Genomic DNA, 13,347 nt, shown 5'->3' with positions numbered 1-13,347 from the left:
AAGAATGTAACTTTTAAAAAAAAGTTTTGTGATTTACATATGAAAAAATGTGGGAAATCATGTCTCACAAACTTGGAGTTTTTTTTTGAAGAAGTAACAGAGGATTGATGAGGGCAGAGCGGTAAGGAGTTTGACAAGGTTCCCCATGGGAGACTGGTTAGCAAGGATGGATCTCACGGAATACAGGGAGAACTAGCCATTTGGATACAGAATTGGCTCGAAGGTAGAAAACAGAGGCTGGTGGAGGATTGTTTTTCAGACTGGAGGCCTGTGACCAGTGGAGTGCCACAAGGATTGGTGCTGGGTCCGTACTTTCCATCATTTTATATAGATGATTTGGATGTGAACTTAAGAGATATAGTTAGTAAGTTTGCAGATGACATCAAAATTGGAGATGTAGCGGACAGCAAAAAAGGTTACTTCAGATTACAACGGGATCTTGATCAGATGAGCCAATGGACTGAGGAGTGGCAGATAGAGTTTAATTCAGGTAAATGAGAGGTGCTGCATTTTTGGAAAGCAAATCTTAGCAGGACTTATACACTTAATGGTAAGGTCCTCAGGAAAGGTGCTGAACAAAGAGACCTTGGAGCTCCTTAAAAGTAAAATCACAGTTACATAGGATAGTGAATGTGGTGTTTGGTATGCTTTCCATTATTAGTCAGAGCATTGATTATAGGAGTTGGGAGGTCATGTTGCAGCTGTACAGGACATTGGTTAGGACACTTTGGAATATTGCCTGCAAATTCTGGTCTCTTTCCTATCGGAAGGATGTTGTGAAACTTGAAAGGGTTCAGAAAAGATTTACAAGGATTTTGCCAGTGTTGGAGGATTTAAGCTGTAGGGAGAGGCTGAACAGGCTGGGGCTGTTTTCCCCGGAGCGTCGGAGGTGAGGGGTGACCTTATAGCGGTTTATAAAATCATGAGGGGTATGAATAGGGTAAATAGACAAGGTCTTTTCTCTGGAACGGGGAAGTTCAGAACTAGAGGGCATAGGCTTAGGGTGAGAGGGGAAACATATAAAAGAGACCTAAGGGGCAACTTTTTCATGCAGAGGGTGGTGCGTGTGTGGAATGAGATGCCAGAGGAAATGGTGAAGGTTAGTACAATTGCAACATTTAAAAGGCATTTGGATTGGTATATGAACAGGAAGGGTTTGGAGGGATATGGGCCGGGTGCTGGCAGGTGGGACTAGGTTGGGTTGGGATATCTGGTCGGCCTGGAAGAGTTGGACCGCAGACTCTGTTTCCATGCTGTACATCTCTATGACTCTATAAATCAAAAGGCTGGAAATCAAAAGAATCAAACCGTCCTATTTGTGAATGGACAACACTGGTCATACCTATTTTGAAGCCCAATAGGTTGGTTCGCCTTTATGGGGATTGTAACTAAATGGTAATCTGCTTTTCACAACTGGATAAATACCCTATCCTTCACAGAGGATTTATATGCAAAGCTGGCAGGGGAGGCTAACATTCACAATGCTGGACATGAGCCATACTTACTTGCAATTGTCATTAGATGATGAATCTCAGAAGTACACTCCAATTAATATCCATGTGTTTGTACCAATATACAAGGCCACCATTTGGGGTATTGGCAGCTGGTACAACGTTTCATCAGACAATAGGGAACATTTTACATGGTCTACCCCAGGTCGCCATATATCCAGGAGGCATGTTAATAACAAGGAAAACCAAAAGGACCACGTAGAGAACTTGCACATAATCCTTAGATGATTCTCCCAGATAGGCAAACATCTTAGACAGGAAAAATGTGTGTTTCAGGCACCCCAAGTGACTTACTTGTGGCCGCAAAATTGACAGAACAGGTTTATACTTGTTGAAAGATTAAGTAAGGGTAATCAAAGGTGCCCCGGTTCCATGAATGTACTGGAGCTTAGGTCTTTTCCTGGGCTGGTGAATTATTATGGGAAGTTCATATATAACCTGGCCCCAATCCTGGCACCTTTGCATCAACTCGTTTAAAAAAGGGCCAGCCTTGGAAATTGTTGCATAGTGATGCCATAGCTTTCAGGGAAGTGATGAAACAGCTATCAACCTCTAAGCACATTACAATCCCAAGAAAGGTCTGCTTCGACATGCAATGCCTCCCCATTCAGCATTGAGGTCATATTGGTTCATAGGTGGCCTGATGAAAAGCAAATTCCAATAGTGTATGCATCTAGGACTGTGGCTAATGGAGCATAAATACATCCAGGTAGAGAAGGAACCTTTGACAGTCTTATTTGGAGTCAAGAAGTACCCAATACTTCAACATACATAATAACCAACCACAAACCCCTGCTTCATCTACTTAAAGAGAACAAGGCAGTGCTGCCCGTAGCTTCAGCTGAATTCAACGATGGGCTCAAATACTAAATGTGTATAATTACAAGTTGGAATACTGTACAGGAGGTCAAGTAGCAAATGCAAATGCATTGAGCTGCCTCCCGCTGGCAGATACACCACCAATGGTGCCACCACTTCAAGAGTCCATAATGGTTTTACATTTTCTGGGTACACTCCCAGTCACAGCTGACAATAATCAGACTTTGGAGGCAGAAAGATCAGTCCTGACAAAACTGAAACAGCTAGTGGTGATGGGGGAAATCAAAGGGCCAACGTAGAGGATGACATTATTATAGGGAGCAAGAGAGTGATTGTCCCGAGCAAAGGTGGTCACCAGATACTGGCTGAACTCCACCAGAATCTTCCAGGGGTTTTCAAAATGAAGACATTGGTGAGACATTATGTCTGGTGGCTCTGAGGAAGTTGGATCAGTGTCAGGGACTCTCTATGTGTAAATAAAGGGGAATGGGGGACAGGATACCCGTCTCTGTGGAGTTATTTCAGTCACCTTGACAGCATCAACCAGTCATGGCATCAGCCTCCATCGATATGATGAAAAAGTACAAAGTGCAGCCTAGCAGTACTTCTCCATTACCTCAGTCAGGTTGAGAATCTGATTTTCAGTCTCAGGAGAACACATGCCCTTTACCAAAGATTGAGAAAAATCAAAAAGATTGTTTTAGAGCTTCCCCCATCCTCCCACCACAAACCCTAGATTCTGACCATCAACACCCCATCTTTTCATTCTCAAAATCACGGTGGATCAGACTGCTCAAAACTGTGATAAGCTATTCAAACCCCAGCCGAGTTTCTGATCCTCTAGCCTCACCTAATGTTCTCACCACTAATTGCTCCTCCTTTGGCTCAGCATTGATTATTTTTCCTCTTGTGCCTCCACTGCATTATCTACATTAAAGATGTAGGTAAGTGCAACTTGCTATAATTTGCCACATTGTCTGAAAGTTTACTCCCAAATTGGTAATCATTCAGTAAACTGTGCAACTATTGATGGAATACAAGGTGAACATACCTTTGCTATACGCAAGTAGCATTATATGCCCTGAACAATAATGACGCAAAGCTTTAAATCAAATGTGAACTGTTCACTTTCAAAATCATTCCTCTTTGATTGAGGTTAAAGAGAAGTAACTTATGCCTCATAGAAGTCCCAAAATGATACACATGTAATATTTAACAGTTCACTTACTGCCTGCAAATGCAGCTGACATTTTGAATGGATTATGGTGTCTGAAATAATTTGAAGCCCATGCCATCTGTTTTAGGGATCTGTTCAGTATTGTATAAATGCCAAGGGGATTTTTACATTGGAATCACTGGAACCAGTTATAATGGGTCATCTAAAGGATAGCATTTTCAAAACTTCAAGACCCATGCTTCATTGAAAAGTAAGTTCAGCGTACTCCTTAACAGCTTGAAGTAGAGGTTGGCTTGGATGCTATCACTTAGCCCGATGGGTGCTATGCCAACCTTATGCCAACCCGTGCCAAGCTCATGCAGGGATTAGACTCCCAGAAACCATTAAATATTGATAAAATCACTAACAAGGATATTTTAGTCAAGAATATCAAACAGGTTGTAGAAGCTTTGGCAAACATATCAAATGGAAAAGGAGGGGTGCAGCCAGGTGGGAAATGGCTCCCCTTTTTTTGAACACCTGTCAGTTGGCCACAAAGAATTGAATTCTTTTCCATATGCAGCTTTATTACAATTCAATTAAAAATATAGCTAAGTAGAACAAAATGAAAAAGTCAATTACAAAATTTTCTTGAGTGAAAGAAGCAAGAAGTTTATCACTTATCCCAAAAGAAGTATGAAACTAAACTAATCAGTGGCAGAAAGTAGAATATAACTGGAAGATGAAGAAAATTCTTTTTGAGGCAGTTATTCCTCACCAAGTCACCCTTTATTAACAGCTGAAAAGTCCTTAACTCTAGTACTATCTCTTCAGAGTCAGTTCTCAAGAGTGCCAGTATCTCTGAAAACCCTCTTTTGATCTGTCAGCCAGGACTGCCTGTTTCAGTGTGCTAACTTGTAATTATAAGAACTCCGTATCAAAGCCCACTGTTAAACGTGGCCCAAAGCTATGGGTGGCACTACCATGTCCTCTCTGAGACCAGGGCATTAAGCAGACCAAGCTAACACTGCACTGATGTACAAGCAGACGTCATATGTCAATAACAGTCTTCCTTGGAATCATAGTGTGCCAAGACCTTAGAGGCTGAAAGCAGTTTCTTTATTTCACTGAAAGCTAGGGCTTGTTTATGCAGCCATTTCCAAGACTGATCCTTTTTTAAAGGGTTGATGCAAAGATGCCAGGATGGAGGCCAGATTATGTATGAACTTTCCATAATAATTAATCAGCCCAAGGAAAGACCGAAGCTCCGGTATTAACATGGGACCTGGGGCACCTTTGATCACTCTCACTTTATCTTTCAATGGGAATAATCCAGTCTTGTCCACTCTGTAGCCTGGGGTGCCTGGAACACACAATTTTTCCTTCTATGCCAGCCTTGGAAAAATGCCTTAGGACAATGTCCTTGTCCCTTGTTTGCTTTCCCTGTTATTTGAACATGATTAGATAAATGGTGACCTGAGGTAGCCCTTGCAAAACGTTCTCCATCATCCGCTGAAAAAGTGCACAGCTTGACAATTTCCCAAATAGCAGCCTCGGATACTGGTACAAGCCTTTATGGACATTAATTGTAGCTTACTTCTGGGAATCGTCATCTAACTACAATTGCAAGTATACATGGCTCATGTCCAGCTTCGTGAAGGATAGTCCCATCTGCCAGCTTTGCATATAAATCCTCTATGTGAGGGACTGAGCACTTATCCATCTGTAAAAAGCAGCATAGAATTGGTTTATAATCCCACAAAGGTGAACCCTCCATCAGGCTTCACAATCGGTGCTACCCATTCTGTAAACTGTACTAGTTTGATGATTCCTTTGCTTTCCAGCCTTTTGATTTCTGCCTCCACTTTTGCCTGTAAGACAAATGACAGTGAGAGGGCCTTGCAGAATTGTGGAATTACTTCCTGGTCAACAGGGCAGCCTTGGCTCTTCTGATAGTCCCTAGACCTTTCTGGAAGACTTCAGAATATATAGAGTCTTAGCCCAGACAGCCATTTTTACATTGAAAAACAATGAACCAATCTCGGTGAATCTCTCACAACCAATTTCGCTTTATCAAACTTGGGCCTAAGTCTTTTACTACAATCACTGGTAACTGAACTAGCTGCTTCTCTCAAGAAACTAGAACTGAAATTGTACCCTTAATCTGTAAAGGCTCCCTGGTATAGGTTCTCAGCCTAGCTGAGGTCTTGCACAAACCTAAGGGCTGAAGTCCAGACAAATTTTGTTAAAGAACAGCTCTGCGATCACCGAATCAGCATGCCAGTATTGACCTCAATTAGAGCTGGATGACCATTTAACCAGACATTTACTTTGATTGGCTCTGATTTGGATGTTGCTAAGCAATTTAATGGTTACAAAACAGATGTTGGTGGACTTTTCAGGGTATGACTTTGCTTGGATACCAGCTTATGAGTCATCTTACTTAATTTAGTGGGATTCTTTTGCTGTCTCGAGTCTACATGCTGACAGCAACTACAATGGCTTGCCAGCCTGGATCCTGAAGAAAATTGTAATGCCCGAGGCTTGGGCATTGTTTTGGAGTTTTGCTGTGGGCCAACCTAGAGTCCTTCTGTTCAGGATATATTCTGAGTGAGGTTATGCAATTGCCTACGCTCAAATGATGCTTCCCAAGCTTATTTGGACTTGCAAAGGTACCCCTTCAAATCAGAAAACCCTGCAACTCATATGCTGTACTTGTTGTATTTTCCAATGAGAACATCTTTTGTGGTGCCTATTTGAAGTTCAGTTGGGCTTTAGCTAGTAGGCAATTTTGCATAGTTACATCATTAATCCACGTCCCAAATGGTCTCTTGAGCATTTCATTGAGGATTAAACCACAGTGATATGTTCCTGCCAGCCATTTTAACCTAGTCAAAAGTCCTGTTACGGATTCCCTGGTTCTCAAAATGCTGAGTAAAACAAATAGCATCTTAGAATTAGAGGCAGCTAGGAGTCATAATATTCCTTAACTATGTCTGTCAATTCTTGGAAGGTTTTAGTATCTTATGTCTCTGGGAAAATTAGGCTCCCGATAACAGAAAAGGCTGTAGCTCCACAGGCTGTCAGGAGAATTACTTGTTGCTTTTCATCGGCCACAATGTCATTTGCCGAGAAACCAAAATGTATTCTTTCCACGTAGTCGGCCCAGTCTTCAATGGCAGGATTGAAAGAGTCAAGCTTCTAAAACAAAGGCAAGATGTAAGAAATGCTTATCCGAACTCAAAGATGACTGTTGAAAGAGAGTTTCTTCAGGAACATGTCTTACTCTTCCCACCACTGAAATAACTCCAGAGACCAGTACTCAGTCACCAAGTCACCCTTTATTTACGTGTGAAAAGTCCTTGACTGCCTCTTCAAAGTCAGCTGTCAGAGTGCTAGAATTTCTGACACTCCTGTCAGCCAGGGCTCCCTGATTGGACCAGATTAACAGCCCCAATCAGGGAACTCATAAGATGAGTTACACCTAGCTAACCTCATTACAATCACTACAAAAACCTTTTTATAGAGCCCTTCAGTTGTTAAAGTTGAACCCAAGATTATGGCTGTTTAGTTAATGTCTTGCACCCCTAGCAAATGCAAAATTTGTAGAATTGTCAAGTCTCACTGAATGGACATTTCTCCAATTTGCTTCACCATCAGTGGTGGTTTTCATGATGATGAGGAAGGAAACATCAAAAGGGAGCATCTCCAGTCTTTGCCCTTAACAATCCATTTTCATTCTCTCTCCTTACTGTGTTACTCCACACAGACAGACAGTCACCCAAGTCTGGAATCAAACCTGGATCCCTGCTGCTGTGAGGCAGCAGTGCTAACCACTGAGCCATCGTGCCGTCACAGTTTCTAATTTACATTCAAGTCTTGGATGAAGAGACAGAGATTAATATACCTACATTTGCTGAAAGTTTGAAAGTTAGCTGGGTAGACAAGCTGTAAAGGTGTCAACAGATCATGAACAGGTAACAGGTAATGAATTTGCAACAAAGTGACAGATGGAGTACAATGAGAGGAAGTGAGAACTTATTCAATTCTTTATAAGATGACCATGAATCCACTGTCGATTGTTGGATAATCCCATTTGGTTAACTAATACCCTTTAGAGAAGGAAAATGTCAACCTTACCTGGCCTGGCCTACTGTGACTCCAGAGTCACAGCAAATGCGGTTGACTCTTTACTGACCTCTGAGCAATACAGGATGGACAATAAATGCCAGCCTGGCCAGTGACGCCCTCATCCCATTAATGTATAAATAAAAAAAATAGAAAAGCAGATTTTATTTTGAGAGGCTAAGTAAAGCGGATCAATATTCTTTGGATTTGAGAAGAATGTGAGCCCAAAAAAACATAAGGGGGCATTCAGTCCGTTAAGTTTGCCCCACCATTCGATCATGGCTGATATGTTTCTCAAACCCATTCTCCTGCTTTTTCCAGAACTCTTGATCCCCAAACCATTCATGAATCTACCTATCTAACTTAAAGACCCCACAGCACTTTTCGGCAACGGGTTCCACAGATTTACCACCTTCTAGCTGAAGAAATTCCTCGTCTTCTCAGTTCTAAAGGTCATCCCTTCACTGAGCGGTATCCTTAGGTCCTATTCTCTCCAACTAGTGGAAACATCTTCCCAATGTCAACTCTACTCTGTTCTGTCAGTATTCTGTGAGATTCAATGAGATACCCCCTCTTCCTTCTAAACTCCAATGAGACAGACCCAAAGTCCTCAACCTCTCCTTCTCTTGCCCTTCTTCCAAGCCTCCTCTAGATCCTCTCTAAGGCCAGCACATCCTTCCCTATATATGGGATCCAAAACTGCTCACAATATTTCAAAAGCAGCCTGATCAGCAACTAATACAGCCTCAAGCAGTACATCTCTGCTCTTGTTTCCTAGCCCTCTCAAAAACAATGCTAACATTGCGCTTGCCTTCCCAACAACCAACTAAACCTGCATATCAACCTTAAGAGAATTCTGAGCTGGAACTCCTAAGTTTCTTTGTGCTTCAGATTTCTGTAATATTTCCCCATTTAGAAAATAGTCTATGCTTCTATTCTTCCTACCAAACCTCTCACTTTCCCACATCGCATTTCATCTGTTACTTCTTGCCCACTGTTCTAACCTGTCCAAGTCCTTCTGCAGCCTCCCCGCTTCTTCATCACTACCGGTCCCTCCACATATCTTTGCATCATCCACAAACTTAGCAACAATGCCCTCAGTTCCTTTGTCTATATTGTTAACATAGAACGCAAATAGTTATGATTCCAAAACTGAGCCCTCTGGAATTCAACTAGTCACTGGCTGCCATCCTGTAAAGACATTTTTATCCCTACTGTCTGCCTTCTGCCAGTCAGCCAATCCCCTATCCATGCCAGTATCTTGTCCCGAAGACCATGGGCTCTTGTCTTATTTAGCAGCCTCCTGTGTGGCAACTTGTTAAAGGCCCTCTGGAAATCCAAAAAGATTACATCTACATGCTCTCCTTTGCCTAACTTGCTTGTTACCTCCTCAAAAAATTCTAACAAATTTGTCAGGCATGACTTTCTCTTGATGAAGTTATGCTGACTCAGCCCTATTTTACCAAACACTTTGAAATACTCTGCACCTCAACCTTTATAATAGACTCTAAAATCTTAATAATGACTGAGGGCAAGGTATTCGGCCTACAGTTTCCCATCTTCTACCTCCCTCCTTTCTTCAGCAGAAACGTAGCATCAGCTATTTTCCAGTCCTCTGGGACTCTCCCTGACTCCAGTGATTCCAGAAAGATTACCACCAATGCCTGCACAATCTCCTCAGATATCTCCTTCAGAATCTGGATTAGTGGTGCTGGAAAAGCACAGCAGTTCAGGCAGCATCCAAAGTGCAGCAAAATCGACGTTTCGGGCAAAAGCCCTTCATCAGGAATAAAGGCAGTGAGCCTGCAGCGTGGAGAGATAAGCTAGAGGAGGGTGGGGGTGGGGAGAAAGTAGCATAGAGTGGGAAATGACCTGGGAGTTGCAGTGGGAGAGGGACTCCCTGAGATTCTTGTAGAAAGAGGAGGAAAACTTCTTCAAAGCAGGCATCCTTGCAAGAGGATTTGCAGTAGGGTTAAAATCAACGAGGTAAAAGCAACGACTGCAGATGCTGGAAACCAGATTCTGGATTAGTGGTGCTGGAGAGCACAGCAGTTAAGTCTGCAGTGTAGTCCATCTAGTCTGGGAGATTCATCCACCTTCGGATCTTTCAGTTTTTCCAGCTCCTTCTCTTACTGGTGGCCACAACACTCACCTCTGTCCCCTAACTCTCTAAGTTCAGGTATCATACTGATGTCTTCCACCATGAAGAATGATGCAAAGTACCCATTCAGCTCTTCTCCATTTCTTTGGACTGTTGATGAAGATGTATTAATGGATAACAATGTCCACTCCTGCCTCTCTTTTACCCTTTATATATCGAAAACAAAAATTTTTGCAATCTTATTTTGTATTACTAACTAGTTTATCCTCATATTTCATCTTCATCCCCCTTATTACTTTTTCAGTTGTCCTCGATTGGTTTTTAAAAAGGCTTCCCAATCCTCTGTCTTCCAACTAATCTTCTTCTTGTTTTTTGCTGCCCTTGACTCCTTCGTCAGCCACAGTTGCCTCATCCTCCCCTTAGTATCTTTATTTTTCATTTGAATGAATTTCTGCTGTCTTAAGTACTGAGACATTATTGTCTCCTGGCTGAGGTATCTTGAACAAGGGTGGAAACCATTACAGGGTAAGGAGTCTAATCATTCAGGACTGAGACCAGGAGAATTTCTTCACTCAAAAGTGCTCTGAATCTTTGATAGTCTTGACATCAGAGTTCTGAATGCACTATCCTTGGATATATTTATGGCCAAGGTAGTCAGATTTTTCACTTCTTAAGGAATCAGTGTGAGTAGGTGGGAAAGTGGAGTTTAAGCCAACATCAGCCATGATCGCCTCAAACGGAGGAGTTTGGTCTTCTCCTACACTTTAGCTTCTTGTGTGTTCAGTTTCCGGACACTTATGCATGCTACACCAATAAATTATTACAAGGTTTCTCTATGTTAAATGATGGAAAAACAGATCCAGTATTATCTTGAGGTAAATTAAATTAAAACAAATATAATGGAGGTATAATTACCTGGGTCTAAATAACTGCTCTCATCTTCTGAGTTACCGAGGTCAAAACTGGTAGATAACACAGCAACAAATCCTTCTTTAAAGTCCTCAAAGTTTACCTAAAATTTTCAATAGTATCAGTTACTTCTTGGAAGAATATAATGATCAATGAACTACTGACATCACTATATACAGAAATGATCAGATTCCATCCTTATTTACTTGTCTTAGATCAGTGATCTACAGAATGGCACCGAGCACATGATCACAAGAGCGAGTTATTGCCAGCATCAAGATTTGATGTATTGTCGTGTGTCAACACTTACCAATGATTTCCACAAGTTTGGAACTTCTAAATATTAAACTTTTTCTTTATTTTTAAATGTCACAACAGGATCCCTTCTCATTCCTTCCTAACATCTCAACAGCATGTCTCTGGATCAAACATCAACTGATCTTTCTTTACCCTGTGCAGGTATTTTACCTCCATCCCTCAACAAAAATCAGTCTCTCTGCTGACTGCCTTAATGTTATTTTCTGAAATAAACCCTTTCGGAATCAGGACAGAGTATTGAGCACAGGAGTTGGGAGGTCATGTTGCAGCTGTACAGGACAGTGGTTAGGCCACTTTTGGAAAATTGCGTGCAATTCTGTCTCCTTCCTATCGGAAGGATGTTGTGAAACTTGAAAGGGTTCAGAAATGATTTACAAGGATGTTGCCAGGGTTGGAGGATTTGAGCTATAGAGAGAGGTTGCATAGGCTGGGGCTGTTTTCCCTGGAGCATCGTGAGAAGGGGGGGGGGGGGGGGGGGGGGGGGGGAGGGGGAGGTGTGTGTGGGGGTGACCTTACAGAGGTTTATAAAATCATGAGGGGCATGGATAGGATAAATAGACAAAGTCTCTTCCCGGGGGTGGGGTAGTCCAGAACTAGAGGGCATAGGTTTAGGGAGAGAGGGGAAAGATATAAAAGAAACCTAAGGGCAACTTTTTCACGCGGGGGGTGGTGCGTATGTGGAATGAGCTGCCAGAGGAAGTGGTGGAGGCTGGTACATTTGCAACATTTAAAAGACATCTGGATGGGTATATGAATAGGAAGGGTTTGGAGGGATATGGGCCGGGTGCTGGCAGTTGGTACTAGATGGGGTAGAGACGTCTATTCGGCATGGATGAGTTGGACCAAAGGATCTGTTTCCGTGCTGTACATCTCTATGACTCAATGACAGGAATAATTTGAGACACAGCACGTGGTGACTGTAGCACATTGCCTTTTGTCATCCTGGTAGTTGCACAATATGGTGACAATAGAGTCATTTATTGATCAAAAATATCAATGTCAATTAGTTTAAATTGCACGAAGTCATTCGTGTATGTGCTGTCCAAATACCGTGCCAACAGTTACAGTTAAGACTCACGGACGAATGGTGGCTGTTTGAACAAGTGGAGGAGGGTATTTGGTGCCCATGTGTGAATAATAGGAGGCATTAGACCCCTGGAGCCTGGCTTAACTGAATCTCCTCATACTTTGCTGCTATACCCCATAATTCCTTATTTTAAATATAATCTCAGGTCTGAACCTTTCGAGTAATCAAACAGTTTTTAACAGAAGAGAGCTCACACTGGTTTGTATGTTAAAAAATTGCTTCCTGACATCAGCCTAACTCAAATGCTATGGTTATAGACCAGTGTTATGGACCTACCCTTTTCCTACAACATAGCTTCAGTCCCAATCAATTGTTTATTCATGTTAAACACCTCAATTAGATCACCCCTTAGGTTTCTATCATCAAGGGAATCTAAGTTGCGTCTAAGCATAAATATTCTCATTATTTAACTTTCTTAGTGAGGGCTTCATTCTGATGATTAAGTGTTATATCCAGAACTGAATGTAGTACTCCTAGTGGGGGGTCTAATCAGAGTTCTGTACAGCTGTAATGTAACCTTTTGAGATAACAGTCAATATCCTACTGACCCTTTAATTTTTCTTTTGTCAATTAGCCAACTAGCTTTTAAAGATTTAAGGAACAACATGCAGAATCATTATGTACATTGAAACCCAGTATGCACAGTGACATTCGTGGAGATGTATGAGAGAAATGGGCCTCAGACTAAACATCTGGAAAACAAAAGATTCTCTACCAGCCTGCTCCTGCCACACAACTCTTCGATCACCAAATTCCACATGAGCCCGTGGACAATGTAGGTCATTTCCTAAACCACGGAAGCCTCTTCCCTCTTGGTACGGGCAGACGCTGATGATGAAATCTGTCATTATCTCTAATGTGCCAGTGCAACCTTCAGACGTCTGAGGAACAGAATATACTTAAAGTCTGAGACCTCAAATCCAAGCTCATGGTCTTCAGAGTAGCTCCCACACCCTTCTGTACACATCAGAAACACTGACCGCGTACAATATTCACATCAAATTCCTGGAGGGTTATCACTAGAGCTGTCTTACAAAGTCTCACAAATCCACTGGCAGGATAGATATACTAACGTGAGTGTCCTCTCCCAGGCCTATATCCCGGCACTGGTCACGCATGGCCAGCTGTGATGATGAGCCAAGCTGCCCACGTGCCCAACACAGGACTCTCAACAATTTCTCAACTTTAAGCTCCGCAATGGTAGTGATCAGTCAGACTGCAGAGGAAACGCGACACAGGCATCCTGAAAGCCTCCCTAAACAAATGTAATACTCCCACTAACATATGGGAGTTCAGTTGCCCTAGAACACACATACAG

The 13,347-nt window shown here is 42.2% G+C and overlaps 1 protein-coding gene across 5 annotated transcripts in view; it reads right to left on the bottom strand.

Moving 5' to 3' along the window:
• Window positions 1–13,347, bottom strand: part of ninl (ninein-like) — a 145,136-nt gene that overhangs the window by 118,494 nt on the left and 13,295 nt on the right. For all 5 annotated transcript variants that reach the window (XM_060831713.1, XM_060831714.1, XM_060831715.1 and 2 more), the window contains exon 3: window positions 10,631–10,727. In XM_060831713.1, the coding sequence (XP_060687696.1) occupies window positions 10,631–10,727 (97 nt within the window). The remainder of the gene's footprint in view (window positions 1–10,630; window positions 10,728–13,347) is intronic.

Source organism: Hemiscyllium ocellatum, chromosome 10, assembly GCF_020745735.1.
Source record: "Hemiscyllium ocellatum isolate sHemOce1 chromosome 10, sHemOce1.pat.X.cur, whole genome shotgun sequence".
Classification (NCBI taxonomy): Eukaryota; Metazoa; Chordata; class Chondrichthyes; order Orectolobiformes; family Hemiscylliidae; genus Hemiscyllium; species Hemiscyllium ocellatum.
This window is presented reverse-complemented; position numbering and strand designations above follow the sequence as displayed.